We start from the raw sequence: 13,661 nt of genomic DNA on the forward strand, positions 1-13,661 counted from the left end.
ACAGGGGCTGCTGGCAAAGCTCCTGTCCTCTCGGTGCCACCGCGCCAGCCTGGCCGGGCACCAGGGTGCGAGGGCTGCCCCCACCCCAGACACCCCCCGCAATTCCTGGTGCTTGGGCTTCTCCCGGTGCAGGCAGGGGAGGGCGGCAGGCGGCTCTGCCGTCGCACCCCTTCCTCAGGGAAGGGCACACGGCCGTTGGTACCCCGAGGCTTAGGGCTGGGGCTCTGCCACCGCTGGCCCTCTGTAGTGGCTACTAAAAAATCGATGCTGCCATTAGACAGCCTTCTCCTGTTGGTTATCGGGAGAGAGAACACTGACGGGGCCTGGTTTTTTAAACGTATTTATGAGTCCCACAATGCCCACGCCCCCAGGGGACATTTGCTGTGCCGTCCCCTGCTTGCAGCACGCCCAGTCACCTGCCTTTTTTGAGGGGGGGGACACAGGGCATCCCCCAGCCTTCGTGCCGGGCTCGCTCCCAGCGCTGCCCAGACCTTCTGCATGCTCCCCCGGGGAGGATTTGCGGGGAAGAAGGGAGAGCAGCTCCAGAGCTGCCCGTGGCTGACGCTGTGCTATCCCTCGCCCACAGGATGGGAGCAAGCCTTACCCCCCGGACCTGTCCCGCAGCCCCCAGAGCCTGAGCGACACCGGCTACTCCTCCGACGGCATCTCCAGCTCACAGAGCGAGATCACCGGCCTGGTGCAGCAGGAGGAGGAGAAGCTGAGCGGCACCGGGCTGGCTGGGCAGAGCCCCCCCAGCCCCTCCGAGCTCACCAAGCTGGAGAGCAGCATGCGGCCCCTCCTGGAAGGCCGGGGCACCCCACCAGAGCCCACCGAACGCGGCAAGAGCTGCCCAGAGCCACGGGAGGAGCAGCGGCAGCGGCAGCGGCCACGGTACCTCTCCATCACCCCCGAGGCCTTCGACTCGGACGAGGAGCTGGAGGACATCCTGGAGGAGGATGAGGACTCACTGGAGTGGGAGAACCAGCGGGAGCGGCGGGAGAGCGCGGAGTCCTCGGATGAGTTCGGCAGCAAGCTGCGGCACGACTACGTGGAGGACAGCAGCGAGGGGGGCTTCTCCCCGGTGCCCCCCCGGCCCAAGGGCCAGGAGGCAGAGGTGAGCGATGAGGAGTTCATGCGGAGGCAGATCATGGAGATGAGCGCGGAGGAGGACAACCTCGAGGAGGAGGAGGAGGACGAGGAAGGCTACAGGCGCACCAAATATAGCATCCCCAAAGCCGGGCAGAAGGCTGAGGTGGAGAAGGGCAAAGAGCCGGCATCGGCCAAGCGGCGCTTGCCGCATAGCCCCGGCAGCCTGTACAAGGAGGAAAGGAAAGAACTGGAGGCAGCGGAGGGCGACGACTTGAGCACAGCCCAGGGGGGGCTGCGTCGTTTCAAAACCATTGAGCTGAACAGCACGACCGGCTACGGGCGGGAGATGGAGATGGGGCAGGAGGCAGACACCAGCCTGGACCGGGAGCCCGAGCTGGAGATGGAGAGCCTGACGGGCTCCCCCGAGGAGCGCTCCCGGGGTGAGTACTCCTCCACCCTGCCGGCCACGACGCCCAGCTACACCTCGGGCACCTCACCCACCTCCATCTCCTCCCTGGAGGAGGACAGTGACAGCAGCCCCAGCCGCCGGCAGCGGCTGGAGGAGGTGAAGCAGCAGAGGAAGGCTCGCCACCGCTCACACGGCCCCTTGCTGCCCACCATCGAGGACTCGTCCGAGGAGGAGGAGCTGCGGGAGGAAGAGGAGCTGTTGCGGGAGCAGGAGAAGATGCGGGAGGTGGAGCAGCAGCGCATCCGGAGCACGGCGCGCAAGACCAAGCGCGACAAGGAGGAGCTGAGGGCCCAGCGGAGGAGGGAGCGCTCCAAAACTCCCCCCAGCAACCTCTCCCCCATCGAGGACGCCTCCCCCACCGAGGAGCTGCGGCAGGCGGCGGAGATGGAGGAGCTGCACCGCTCCTCCTGCTCCGAGTACTCGCCCTCCATCGACTCCGAGGCCGAAAGCTTCGACGCTGTGGCCTCCAAGCTGTACAAGTCGGGCAGTGAGTACAACCTGCCCACCTTCATGTCGCTGTACTCCCCGACGGAGAAGGGGGAGACCGGCCCCAGCCAGCCCGCCAGCAAGCCCCTCAAGAGTGCCGAGGAAGCCTACGAGGAGATGATGAGGAAGGCAGAGATGATGCAGAAACAGCAGGTCCAGCAAGCCCAGCCGGCCGTTTCTTACGGCAGCACCTACCAGCAGGTTGGCTACCATGGCACCGAGGGCCAGAACGGCTTCGAGTACCAGTATGCCGAGGAGTACCAGTACGACGGCGGCCCAGCGCGCCCCTCCCAGCCCGGGTATCCAAGCACCCTGCCGAAGGCGGGAGCGGTGTACGAGGAGATCCTGCAGACCTCCCAGAGCATCTCCAGGATGCACCAGTCCTCCTCCTTCGACCTGGCCCTCGAGCAGGGAGAGAAGGCGAAGGGGCAGGAGGAGGCATACCCGGAGAAGCACTTCCTTAACGCCGAGAGCGCCTACGCCGACCTGATGAAGCAGAACGGCGGTCCGCTCACCCCCGGCACCAGCCCCACACAGCTCTCCGCTCCCGTCTCCTTTGCCACCTCCGATGGCAGCACAGGAAAGGCCATTCCTGACGTCCGGGTCACCCAGCATTTTGCAAAAGAGGGGCAAGACCTAGCCAAGCTCCAGAGTGCTCCGGCAGTGCCCAGCCCAGTGTCCAAGGCTGCTGCCACTACTTACACCTACAGCAAAGGTGCCAGCACGGTGACGACAGCGTCAAGTGGCCCCGGGGTTGCTCCCCGCAGCTACAGCTCCCCAGCTCCGGAGGCCCCATCCATAGCTGGCAGAAGCTACAGTCTGGCGAAGAGCACCGTCAGCTACGGCTCACAGACAGAGGACACCAGCAGAAGCAAGGCGGTGGTGGAGATCAGCGTACAGACAGCCAGGGAGAAGCTCCCAGCCACAAGCGACAGCAAGCCCTCGCCGCCCAAGGCGTACCCCTTCTTCAAGAGCTCCAGCCCTCCGCTCTCGCCCACCTCCCCCACGCAGAGTCCCACCCGCACCGCAAAGGCCACAGCAGAGTTTTCCACGCAGACACAGAGCCCCCTCCTCCCCTACGAGGGTCCCACTGCCACCACTGCTGGACCTGCCACCTCTTCCCCCATGGTGGCACAGGGGACGCAGACACCACACCGGGCGGGCTCGCCGCGCCTGACCCGGCAGCCCTCCTCACAGGACTCGCCCTTCATGCTGATCACGCTGGCGACCGACGCAGCCAGCCAAACCAAGCCGCCTGGCTCCGGCGCCTTGACGTCCCCCACCTCGTCCCCCACCAGGCCAAGCCGGCAGCTGCCGGCACATGGCTACAGCCAGGCACCGGAGCCAGAGCAGCCACCGGGTGCCTATGTCAGGGCACAGCCGGTGAAGGAGCATGCCCCGAAGGCACCTGCTGTGACTTCAGCTGCTGATGGCATCACAGGGCTGTACGGCTGGGGAGCGCTCCCTGCGGAAAACATCTCCCTCTGCCGCATTTCCTCCATCCCCGGCACATCCCGGGTCGAGCCGGGGCCCAAGGCACCAAGCACTAACGCCGTGGACTTACGGACCGCGCTGAAGTCCGCCCCCATCATCATAACGGACCAAGGCATGGATCTCACCTCCTTGGCCACCGAGGCCAGGAAGTACTGCCTGACCTTGGACCACATCCCGAGCCGTCAGTCCACAGCCATCCAGCCCCTGATCATCAACCTCAACGCCCAGGAGCAGCCCCACGCCATCATCGCGGCAGCCAGCACCGCCGGCCTGGCCATCGCCTCCCCCATGATCCTTTCGCAGCCCAAGCAGCCTGTGGTCTACGGAGACCCTTTCCAGAGCCGGGTGGACTTCGGACAGGGGACCGGGAGCCCGGTATGCTTGGCACAGGTGAAGCAGGTGGAGCAGGGCGTACAGACGGCTGCTGTCAGACCCAGCGCGGCAGCCGGGGGCAAGCCTGAGCCCACTGCTCCACCCCAGACCAAGTTTGCGAGGTACGGCATGCCAGGCCAGATGGTGAAGAAGGACATGCTCATCACACAGACCGGCGGGGCACAGAATGTCAGCGGCCTACAGCAGCCCTTCCCACCGGAGCCAGGCTCGGAGCTGTATCGGGCAGTGCCAGTGGAGCTGAAGAGCCAGAGCCCTCTCCTTGCCTTGGGTGGCAAGAAGTCGCAGGTGATGATGGTGCAGATGGAGGAGGCGGCCACTGGCCCAGTGACCAAAGTGCTGAAGGAGGAGCCTCCAGCCAACGTGCTGGATCTCACAGGCGTGAAGCCGGAGAGCCAGGTGGCCTGCTGCGACGTGGTCTACAAGTTCCCCTTTGGTGGCAGCTGCACTGGCGCTTTCAACCCCACTTCCAAGATGCCGGAGAAGAAAGCTGGGGAGGCGGCGGCACCTGGACGGAAAGCCAGCGGACCCCTCTATGGCAGCAGAGAGACGGAGCTGCCGGAGACCTTCCCTTACAGGGAGCAGCCGGCCCCGGCGCCCGCGCTATATGAGGAGCAGAAGTTTTACCCCACCGGCACTTTTGGCCGCCTCTACTCCTCCATGTCGGACACGAACCTCTCTGAAATCGGAATGAGCTACTACCCCACGAAGGGGGATCAGCCCTTCCCCTCCCCGGCAGGCGACGCCGCCGTGGACCTCAGCACTATGAAGCACTCCTACAGCGTGGGCTTCGCCGAGGGGGGCTACCTGGGCCAGGGGCTGCAGTACGGCTCCTTCTCTGACCTCCGCCAGCCAACGGAGATGCTGGGCCACCCGCTCCCCATGCGGAGGTACAGCTCAGCCTCCAACATCTACTCCGACTATCGCTTCTCGCCCCGGGGGGACCTGGCCAGCTTCCAGGAGTCCAGCCTGGCCCACTACAGTGCCACCACGGCGCGTGAGATCAGCCGCATGTGTGCCGCTCTCAACTCCATGGACCAGTATGGGGGCCGGCATGCCAACGGCCCCGACCTGCTGCCCTACGGCCCCGGGGCTGGACCAGGGGGCACAGGGGGGCTGGCAGCTCAGCAGCAGGGCCCCGCACCCCCCAAACCCGGCGGGATGTACAACCCCACCTTCCCCGAGGCGCGGCAGGGCTTCGGCAGCCTGGCGCAGTACAACGTCCCCGGCGTCCGCCTGAGCGCCGTCCGGCAGATGTTCCCTTCCACCGCCACCGTGCGAGCCGCCGACGGCATGATCTACTCCACCATCAACACACCCATCGCCTCCACGCTGCCCATCACCACCCAGCCGGCCTCAGTGCTGCGGCCCATGCTGCGCGGGCTGTACAGACCCTACGGCCCAGGCGGCGTGGCGGCGGTCCCGCTGGCCAGCCTGGCCAGGCTGCCGGTAGTCACTCCCCGCGTCCCGCTGGCAGCACAGGGCCTCTACCGCTACCCGGCCCCTGTCCGGCCAGCCCCGGCAGCCTCGATGATGGAGACGCCTGTCTACCTGGGCAAGCCCGTCAGCACGGCAGCAGCAGCACCGGTGGGCACTGGCCCTGCGCCCAAAGTCCCCACTGCACCCGCCAGTGGCTTGCAGAGAGCAGAGCCGCCGCCAACTGCTCCCCGTGCTGAGGGTCCGGTGGCACCGGCAGCCGGCAAGGAGAGCGGGCAGGCGGCCGCAGCGCCCAAGCCACCACCGGATGGGGCTCAGCGGGAGGAGCGGGAGCGGGAGGAGGAGCGGCAGCGCAAGCAGCAGGAGCACGTGCTGCAGCTGGAGCGGGAGCGCGTGGAGCTGGAGAAGCTGCGGCAGCTGCGGCTGCAGGAGGAGCTGGAGCGGGAGCGCGCAGAGCTGCAGCGGCACCGGGAGAAGGAGCAGCTGCTGGTGCAGCGGGAGCTGCAGGAGCTGCAGTGCATCAAGCAGCAGGTGCTGCAGCAGCAGCAGGAGGAGCGGCACGCGCAGCTGGCGCTGCAGCGGGAGCAGCTCGCCCAGCAGCGCCTCCAGCTCGAGCACATCCACCAGCTCCAGCACCAGCTGCAGCAGCAGCTGGAGGAGCAGAAGCGGCAGAAGACCGCCTTCCCCGAGCCTGCCGCCCGTCTGCCCGAGGGGCCCGTTGAGGTGCCGCGGGGCCCGCCACACAACGGGCAGGCATGGCCACCGCCAGGCCAGGTGCAACAGGAGGGTCCCGCAGGCCCCCGCTACCCCACGCCACAGCGGCCGCTCAGCAGCTCGGCCTCGGACATGTCGCTGCAAGCCGAGGAGCCCTGGGAGCCTGGCCGGGGCATCAAGAAGAGGAACTCGATGCCGCGGCTGCGGGACGCCTACGAGAAGGAGGGGGCACGGGAGGCCTTCGCAGCGAGGAAGACGGCGGACAGCAGTGTGCAGACAGACGAGGAGGACAGCGAGGAGCGGTACCTGCTGTCGCGGCGGCGGCGGACGCGGCGCAGCGCCGACTGCAGCGTGCAGACAGACGAGGAGGACAGTGGAGAGTGGGAGCAGCCCGTGCGCCGCCGGCGCTCCCGGCCCTCGCGGCACGCCGAGGCCGGCGCCGAGGGCAAACCAGAGGGGACAACCCGCGGCACGGCCAGCGTGGGCATCCAGACCATCAGCGACTGCTCAGTGCAGACGGAGCCCGACCAGCTCCTCCGCGTCTCCCCCTCCATCCACATCACCACCCACGACCCCCGGGTGGAGATTGTCAAGTACATCTCGGCCCCAGAGAAGACACAGCGGGGCGAGAGCCTGGCCTGCCAGACGGAGCCAGAACCAGCCCCCCAGCCTGGTGTCGTGGTCCCCCAGCTGACGGTGCCCACCACCATCCCACCCTATTCCACCAACATTCAGATGGTGAGCACGGGCCCCCTGGACCCCCATGCTGTCCGGCAGCAGACCCTGGGCAAGTTCGAGAAGAAGAAGCCAGATCCCCTGGAAATCGGTTACCAGTCCCATCTGCCGGCCGAGTCTCTCTCCCAGCTGGTGACCCGCCAGCCACCCCGCTCTCCCCAGGTCCTCTACTCACCCGTCTCCCCCCTGTCCCCACATCGCCTCCTGGAGTCCTCCTTTGCCACCAGCGAGCGGCTGAACAAGGCTCACGTCCCCCCGCAGAAGCACTTCACCGCCGACTCGGCCCAGCGCCAACAAACGCTGCCGCGTCCCATCAAGACCATGCAGCGCTCCCTCTCCGACCCCAAGCCCATCAGCCCCACTGCCGAGGAGGCCGGCAAGGACAGGTTCTCCCTCTACCAGCACCCACTGCTCCCCAGCAGCCAGGTAGGTCAGCGCGGGGAAAAACCTTTCCCTCGGGGAACGGTCCCAGGAGGTATCTCAGGACATTTCGGTTTCATGAGTGCTGCGGCAATTAATATTTTAAAAGGCTGCAGCACCTGATGGCAGCCGGTGGGCACAGACGCCTGCACCAAAGCCAGCAGCCAAAGGGACGCCCTGGAGCTCCACCAGCTGCACGAGCCCATTATGGGATGAGAGCTGCTGCTGGGTGGCAGGATCAGGGCTGTCCCCTGCCCCAGCTGGGTCCCCCTCCTCTCCCAAGGAGCAGCCGCCATGCACGGCTCCATTTTGGGTTGCAGCAGTTCTCGCTGCCACCTTTGCCCCCACACCCCAAAGTTGCCTTGGGCTGCCAAGAGCCCTGGGGCAATTCCCAGGGCAGCAGCAGCCTCAGGTCATTGCCCTGAGCCCCGCTGCCAAGCGCCCGAGGACGGAAAGCAGTTTTTGGGACAGGCGGCGGCACGCACGCGGCCGGCCCAGCGCTTGGCTGGCTGCCACCCCCGGTAATTACTCACAGAAAGCGCCCTGCCTGTTACTTCCATCCTATTTATTGCGCTTTTACATAAATGCTGCTTCCTCGGTGCGTGGGGGGACACGTGCACAGTGGGCCACCTTGCTGCGACCCCGGGGCACGGGAGGAGATCTGTGATGCTTGGGGCAAGGGGACACGGGGGGCCACCCGCCGGCACCTCTGACTAGGTGTCCCTTGGCTTTGCAGGTGGGGGGGCTGCAGTCGAGCCCACTGGCGCGCAAGGTGAAGCGGACGCTGCCCAGCCCACCGCCCGAGGAGCCCCATGTCCCCCTAGCCAGTCCGGCCACCCCCCAGCTCTACCTGAGTAGCCTGGGCCCCAAGGCTACCGCGCCAGTCACCAAGGCCAGCCTGCTGAAGGAGCTGGACCGCGACCTGAAGCTGGTGGAGCACGAGGCCACCAAGCTGCGGAAGAAGCAGGCAGAGCTGGACGAGGAGGAGAAGGAGATCGACGCCAAGCTGAAGTACCTGGAGCTGGGCATCACCCAGCGCAAAGAGTCGCTGCTGAAGGAGCGGGGGGGAGGGCGAGACCACCCCTACCTGCGCTGCCCCGGGGACCGTCGCGACTACCTGTCCGACAGCGAGCTGCACAGCCTGCGCCTCGCCACCTACGATGGCGCCAGCCTGCGCCCCATGCCTGCCGGGCAGTACCCCGACTTCACTGCCACCGCCGCCTCCTATGGCGCCTACCCCTACCCTGCCCCACAGACCCCCGCCGCCTTCCCGCCGGTGCGCCTGCAGCCCCCCCAGTACCCCACGGCCAGCACCTCGCAGGAAGGCTTGCCGGCAGCCCCGCTGCCCGCCTTCGCCTCGCCCGGCGCCTTCCCGGCCCCTGGCGCCACGTACCCGGAGCTGGGAGCCCCAGGCCAGCCGGGCTTCCGACCCCAAAACCCCTACCAAGCCCCGAGCGCCTTCGCTGGGGCGGCCGCCGTGCCAGCAACACAGCCCGCCCTCTTCCAGAGTCTGGCGGAGGTGGCCGGCGGGCACCAGAAGCCAAGGCAGACATCGCTGGCTGACCTGGAGCAGAAGATCCCCACCAACTACGAGGTCATCGGTGCAGCCACCAGCTCCTCCGCCGTCCCCGACGTCACCTTCAGCGTCACGACGGCGAGTGGCGGCTATGAGCAGTACAAGGCGCCTGAGGCCCGGCCGGCCGAGAGAGCTGGTGCGGCACAGGGCCCCTCAGCCAGCTTCTCTTCTGAGTCCCTCTACACCAGCCTGGAGCAGAACATCCCCCGTAACTACGTGATGATCGAGGACATCAGCGAGCTCACCAAGGAGAGCCCGGCAGTGGAGGGCCAGAAAGCGGAGCCAGTGGGCACGGGTGCCGACAGCCGCCATGGCAGAGAGAAGAGCGAGCTGGTGGACACAGAGGGCTCCAGCCGGCCCTGCTGCTACGCCAAAGCCGAGGAGGAATCTGAGGAGGATATCTACGACCACCACGGCCCTGATCATCGAGGGAAAAACAGCTACCACCGAGGCATGGAGAGCAATGGCAGGGTGTTGGGGAGTTCTGCCAGCTCATCCTACTACTACGGGGACAGTGACTACCGGCACTCCTCGCGGGCTGACAAGCACAGCTCTGGTGCAGCACTGCCAAAGCATTCATCCAAGAACCTGGCACCCGCTGTCATCTCCTCAAAGCGCAGCAAGCACAGGAAGCAGGGCATGGAGCAGAAAATCTCCAAGTTCTCCCCCATTGAAGAAGCCAAAGACGTGGAGTCAGACCTAGCCTCCTATGCGGTGACAACCTCGGTTGGCAGCAGCAACGTGGCCTCCAGGGCCAAGAAGCTGCAGGAGGAGATCACCTATGGCCTGAAGAAGAACGTCTACGAGCAGCAGAAGTACTATGGCGTCTCAAGCCGGGATCTGGTGGATGAGGATGACAGGGTCTACTCTGCTGGCAGTAGAACCCGCTCCTCCGGCTACGGGGTGGAAAAGTCCTCCATCCGGGAGTCGGGTGGCCGGAGCAAGTCCTACGAACGGGAGGGCATGGAACGCTCCCAGAAAGGCAGCTCCAAGCCTTCATCCCTCGGCATGAGCCAGAGCCGCGGGCGGGCGCCCGTCCGTGCGCAGCCCTCGGAGGAGGAGAGCCCCGTCAGCCCCTTGGGGAAGGCGGTGGGGGGGTCGCGTGCCACTGGGGGACCTGGCCCCCAGTCAGCAGGGGACCCCTGCTCCCAGTTCTGCTCCAGCCACTCGTTGCCTGATGTGCAAGAGCACATCAAAGACGTGCCAAGGAGTCACTCGTACAAGCACGAGGAGGGCTACGGCATGGACGATGCCCATTGCGTTGTCTCGGACAGCGAAGGTAACGGCTCCCCATGGTGACCACCCCAGAGCATGGCACTTCCCCGGGGCATGCCCGTCCGCTCGTACGCAGAGACACTTTCACCGCCTCAGTTTGCTTGACACGTGCCTTCCTCCCCCTGCCCCGGGTGTTCGGTGTTTGCCGGTCCCGCGCGGTGCCTCGCCGTGCCGTGCTGTGCCGTGTCCTGTCCCTACCGACGCGGGCTGTCCCCCACGCGCGTGCCCGCTGCTTGCCTCTCCCGCCTCATTGCATGGCTTCTGCCCGGGCGGCCTCGAGCGAGAGATTGACTGTGGTTTGTTTTTGGTTTCTGAAGCCTATCATTTGGGTCAGGAGGAGACAGACTGGTTTGATAAGCCCAGGGAGGCGCGGGCGGAGAGGGTCAGGCACTACGGTGGCCACTCTTCCTCGCAGAAGAGACCCTCAGTTAAGCACACCTACCACGACTACGACGAGCCCCCTGACGAGGACCCGTGGCAGCACGACGACTACCCCCAGCACCGTGAGCACCGGCACCACGGGGAGTACGGGCGCCACACCGGCACCTCCCGGCACGCCAGTGACGAGCCCCCGCGCCGCTCTGCCAAGCAGCACCCACGGGATCCCAGCCGCCACGAGCCCCGTGGCCACGGACCACCAGCCACCTCCAAGAAGGTGCAGCAGCCTGAGTCCCGCGGGCCTGCATCCTATGGCCCCAGCTCTTCCGAGTACCCCCCGTCCTCCCGCCCCGCTGCTCACCACCACGCTGCCGAGACCCCCAAGGCGCAGAAGACCCCCCAGGCACACGGGCCGGCCGCCCCAGCGCCGAAGCCGGAGCCCCTCGCACACCCGCAGCAGGCGGCGGGCAGGCAGCAGCAGGCAGGGCAGCAGGCGGCACGGCAGCAGGCGGCGGGGCGGCAGGCTGCCCAACCAGCCGGCTCGGCGCAGCCTGAGGCCAGGGGCAGGACACAGGGACCCCCATCGTCCCGGCCACCGCAGCAGCAGCCAGGACCAGCCCAGGCAGCTGGGAAGGTGCCGGCCACGCTCCATGCGCAGCCGGGTGGGCACGCAGCGGCAGCGGTAAGTACGGGCTCAGCTGCCTCCCTGCCCCACGGCTCTGCCCAGGACCCGCCCGGCTGGCCGTGGCCAGGGGCTAACAGGGGAAGGGTTGGGGACAGGAGCCATGGGGCAAGGTGTATCTCACCCATGAGCCCACCACGGCCGCCCCTGGGTGCTGCAGGAGCAGCTGTCCCCTCAAGGGGACCTGGGAGGGGACATCCCTGTGCCCTGGATCCCTCCCTGCCACTTTTGGGGCCACGGGACCATTTTCACACAGCGTTTGGGGGTTTTGGTGTTGCCTCCCAGCCCGGCCACCCCCAGAAGATGCTCTGCCGGGAGGGCGAGCCCTGAGAGCTCTTTTCCCCATTCCAGCCAAAAGCGGAGCAGACGGATGCATCCAAACCCGCAGCGAAAGTGCCACAGCAGCCGGGGAGAGCGCCCATGGCACAGCCCCTGGGAGGAGCAGGTCAGTGGGCCCAGTGGCGCAGTGCTGTCGTCCCCCGCGCCGGCTGCCTGGCACCCCGGGGGTTCAGCCGAGCCCCCCTGTTCAGGCCTGTCCCCTGCTAACGGTGGCTTCGTTCATCCCTCAGCAGACAGCAAGGCCGGGCCGAGGGCAGCCGGGCCGCGTGGTCCCACTGGCCCGGCAACAGGGCAGCCGGGGGCGGAAGGAGAGAGCGTTTTCTCCAAAATCCTGCCGGGGGGAGCAGCGGAACAAGCAGGCAAACTGACTGAAGGTGAGGGCTGCTCCCAGGGACGGGAATGGAGCAGTGATGCTCTTCTGCACCCGGATGGGATTGGGTGCCACAGGGGTGGCTGGGAGCAGCCGGCGGGATGCAGTGCTGCCACAGTTTGGGGCAAAAGCAGCAGTTTGGGGGCCGGGGAGGTGGGGGACCAGGTTGGCTGTGCCATGCTGATGCCTCTCCCACTTCCCCGCAGCGGTGTCGGCTTTTGGCAAGAAGTTTACTTCGTTCTGGTGAGAGAACGGCACAAGGTGAGTGCAGCCGGTGCCGGGTGCTGTGCCGTGGGCTGTCCCTGCCCCGGCTGCGCCTGATACCCTCCCGCTCCCTCCTGCTGCAGGAGTTTGGGAAGCGAGTGGAGATTGAGTCATCGTAGTGGAAAAACCTATGAAGAAGCCAGAGAATTCAGCACGCGGCTCCAGACTCTGAGTATAACGGTGAGTGTCCGGCACACAGCCACACACCGGTCCCCTCCATCACACCTCTGCCATGCCATCCCTGGGGCTCCCACAGCACCGCTGCATCCCCTGGCACCTGCTGAGCCCTGCCCCGCCGCACTTCCAGCTTCCATGGTGGGAAGGACACGGTGCAGCCCCATTCCCTTCCTGCTGGGCCACTTGTCCCCGTCCTCATCCCCGAGCGCCGGCCCCAGGCCAAGGCATGGGGTCTTGGCTTTTTTCCCCTGCCTCGGCAGCGCCGCGTGGGCCGATGCCATGCGGGTGCTGGTGCCGACCCTGGGTTTGCGGGGAAGGCTTGGGTGGCCCAATCTCTGCGCCGGGAGCTTGTCCAGCGCGGGGGCGGCAGCAGCTGCTCCGCCGGCAGCAACTCTTGGCTCGCCGCCGCCCGTTTGCTCGGGCCGGCACTGCCGCTCGGCAGGGTCCCCTCTACAGGGATGTCGCCGCTCGGGCTAATGCCTCTCTCTCTGTCTGTATCTCACAAGCTTTTGAAAGCAGGGCGATCCCTGGATGCTGGACCAAACGGCAGCCGAACGGGGGCCTGGCGGACACCCCCATGCCTGGCAAGCAGCTCCGGTGCGGCACGCGGCGAGCCCCAACACCGGGCACGGGCGGATGCATCCTCTGCCCCCGCGGCCACCCTGAGGGGACGGGCCTGATCCGTGCCATTGGGTCAGGCCCCATAGGTGACGGGCCGCGGCCCTTTCTCAAGATTATACGCAGAGTTGCTCCCTCCGAACCCCAGCTCTGGCCTCTTCACAGGTTTTTCCCCCCTCCGCAAGCCGAGGGCTGGGCGCCGCGGGTGCCGCTCCTCCTTCCTGACCCTGTCTGCCCCCGCACTGCGTCCCGCTCCCGGCCCCGCCGGGGAGCCCCTGGAGCGCCTCAGCTAGGACCTAACACTGTTTCACTACCGAAATAAGAGGCCATAGGACTCTGACAGGCGGCGCGGCCGGCTGTCGCCGATGCGGCCACTGGCCGGGCGCCCGTCCCGGCACGCGGCACTGCCCCCAAGCCATTGGAAGCATTGAAAGGGCCGCGCTCGCCCTCGCCATGCAGCCAGCGCGCCCGCCGCTGGGCACCCCTTTTCTTTCAAGAACAGCCTTAATCATCCCACTTTGATTTCTGTGTATACCTCATCCACACTCGGGGGGGGGGGACACGGGGCATCGTCGGGGGGGTGTCCTTTTTTCTCAGTTTCTCTGGGTTCATTTTATTTTGGTTTGGGACTTTGGTTTTGTTGGTTTTTTTTACAACTTTATACCAAATCCTCTTCCCTCTTTGCTTTGTGCGATGAGTTAGCACACGGGCTGTCGTCTGTAGAAGCAATAGAGTGCAGGAGGCTACA

The 13,661-nt window shown here is 66.5% G+C and overlaps 1 protein-coding gene across 1 annotated transcript in view; it reads left to right on the top strand.

Annotated features, from left to right (window-relative positions):
- BSN (bassoon presynaptic cytomatrix protein) overlaps positions 1-12,318 on the top strand; it is a 101,490-nt gene extending 89,172 nt beyond the window's left edge. The window contains exons 5-11 of the mRNA XM_054216765.1: positions 587-7,240; positions 7,971-10,089; positions 10,403-11,145; positions 11,497-11,590; positions 11,715-11,858; positions 12,061-12,115; positions 12,202-12,318. Of these exons, the coding sequence (XP_054072740.1) occupies positions 587-7,240; positions 7,971-10,089; positions 10,403-11,145; positions 11,497-11,590; positions 11,715-11,858; positions 12,061-12,101 (9,795 nt within the window). The 3' untranslated portion in view covers positions 12,102-12,115; positions 12,202-12,318. The remainder of the gene's footprint in view (positions 1-586; positions 7,241-7,970; positions 10,090-10,402; positions 11,146-11,496; positions 11,591-11,714; positions 11,859-12,060; positions 12,116-12,201) is intronic.
- The last annotated feature ends 1,343 nt before the right edge of the window (positions 12,319-13,661 follow it).

The sequence above is a fragment of the Rissa tridactyla genome, chromosome 10 (genome assembly GCF_028500815.1).
Source record: "Rissa tridactyla isolate bRisTri1 chromosome 10, bRisTri1.patW.cur.20221130, whole genome shotgun sequence".
In the NCBI taxonomy this organism is placed as follows: Eukaryota; Metazoa; Chordata; class Aves; order Charadriiformes; family Laridae; genus Rissa; species Rissa tridactyla.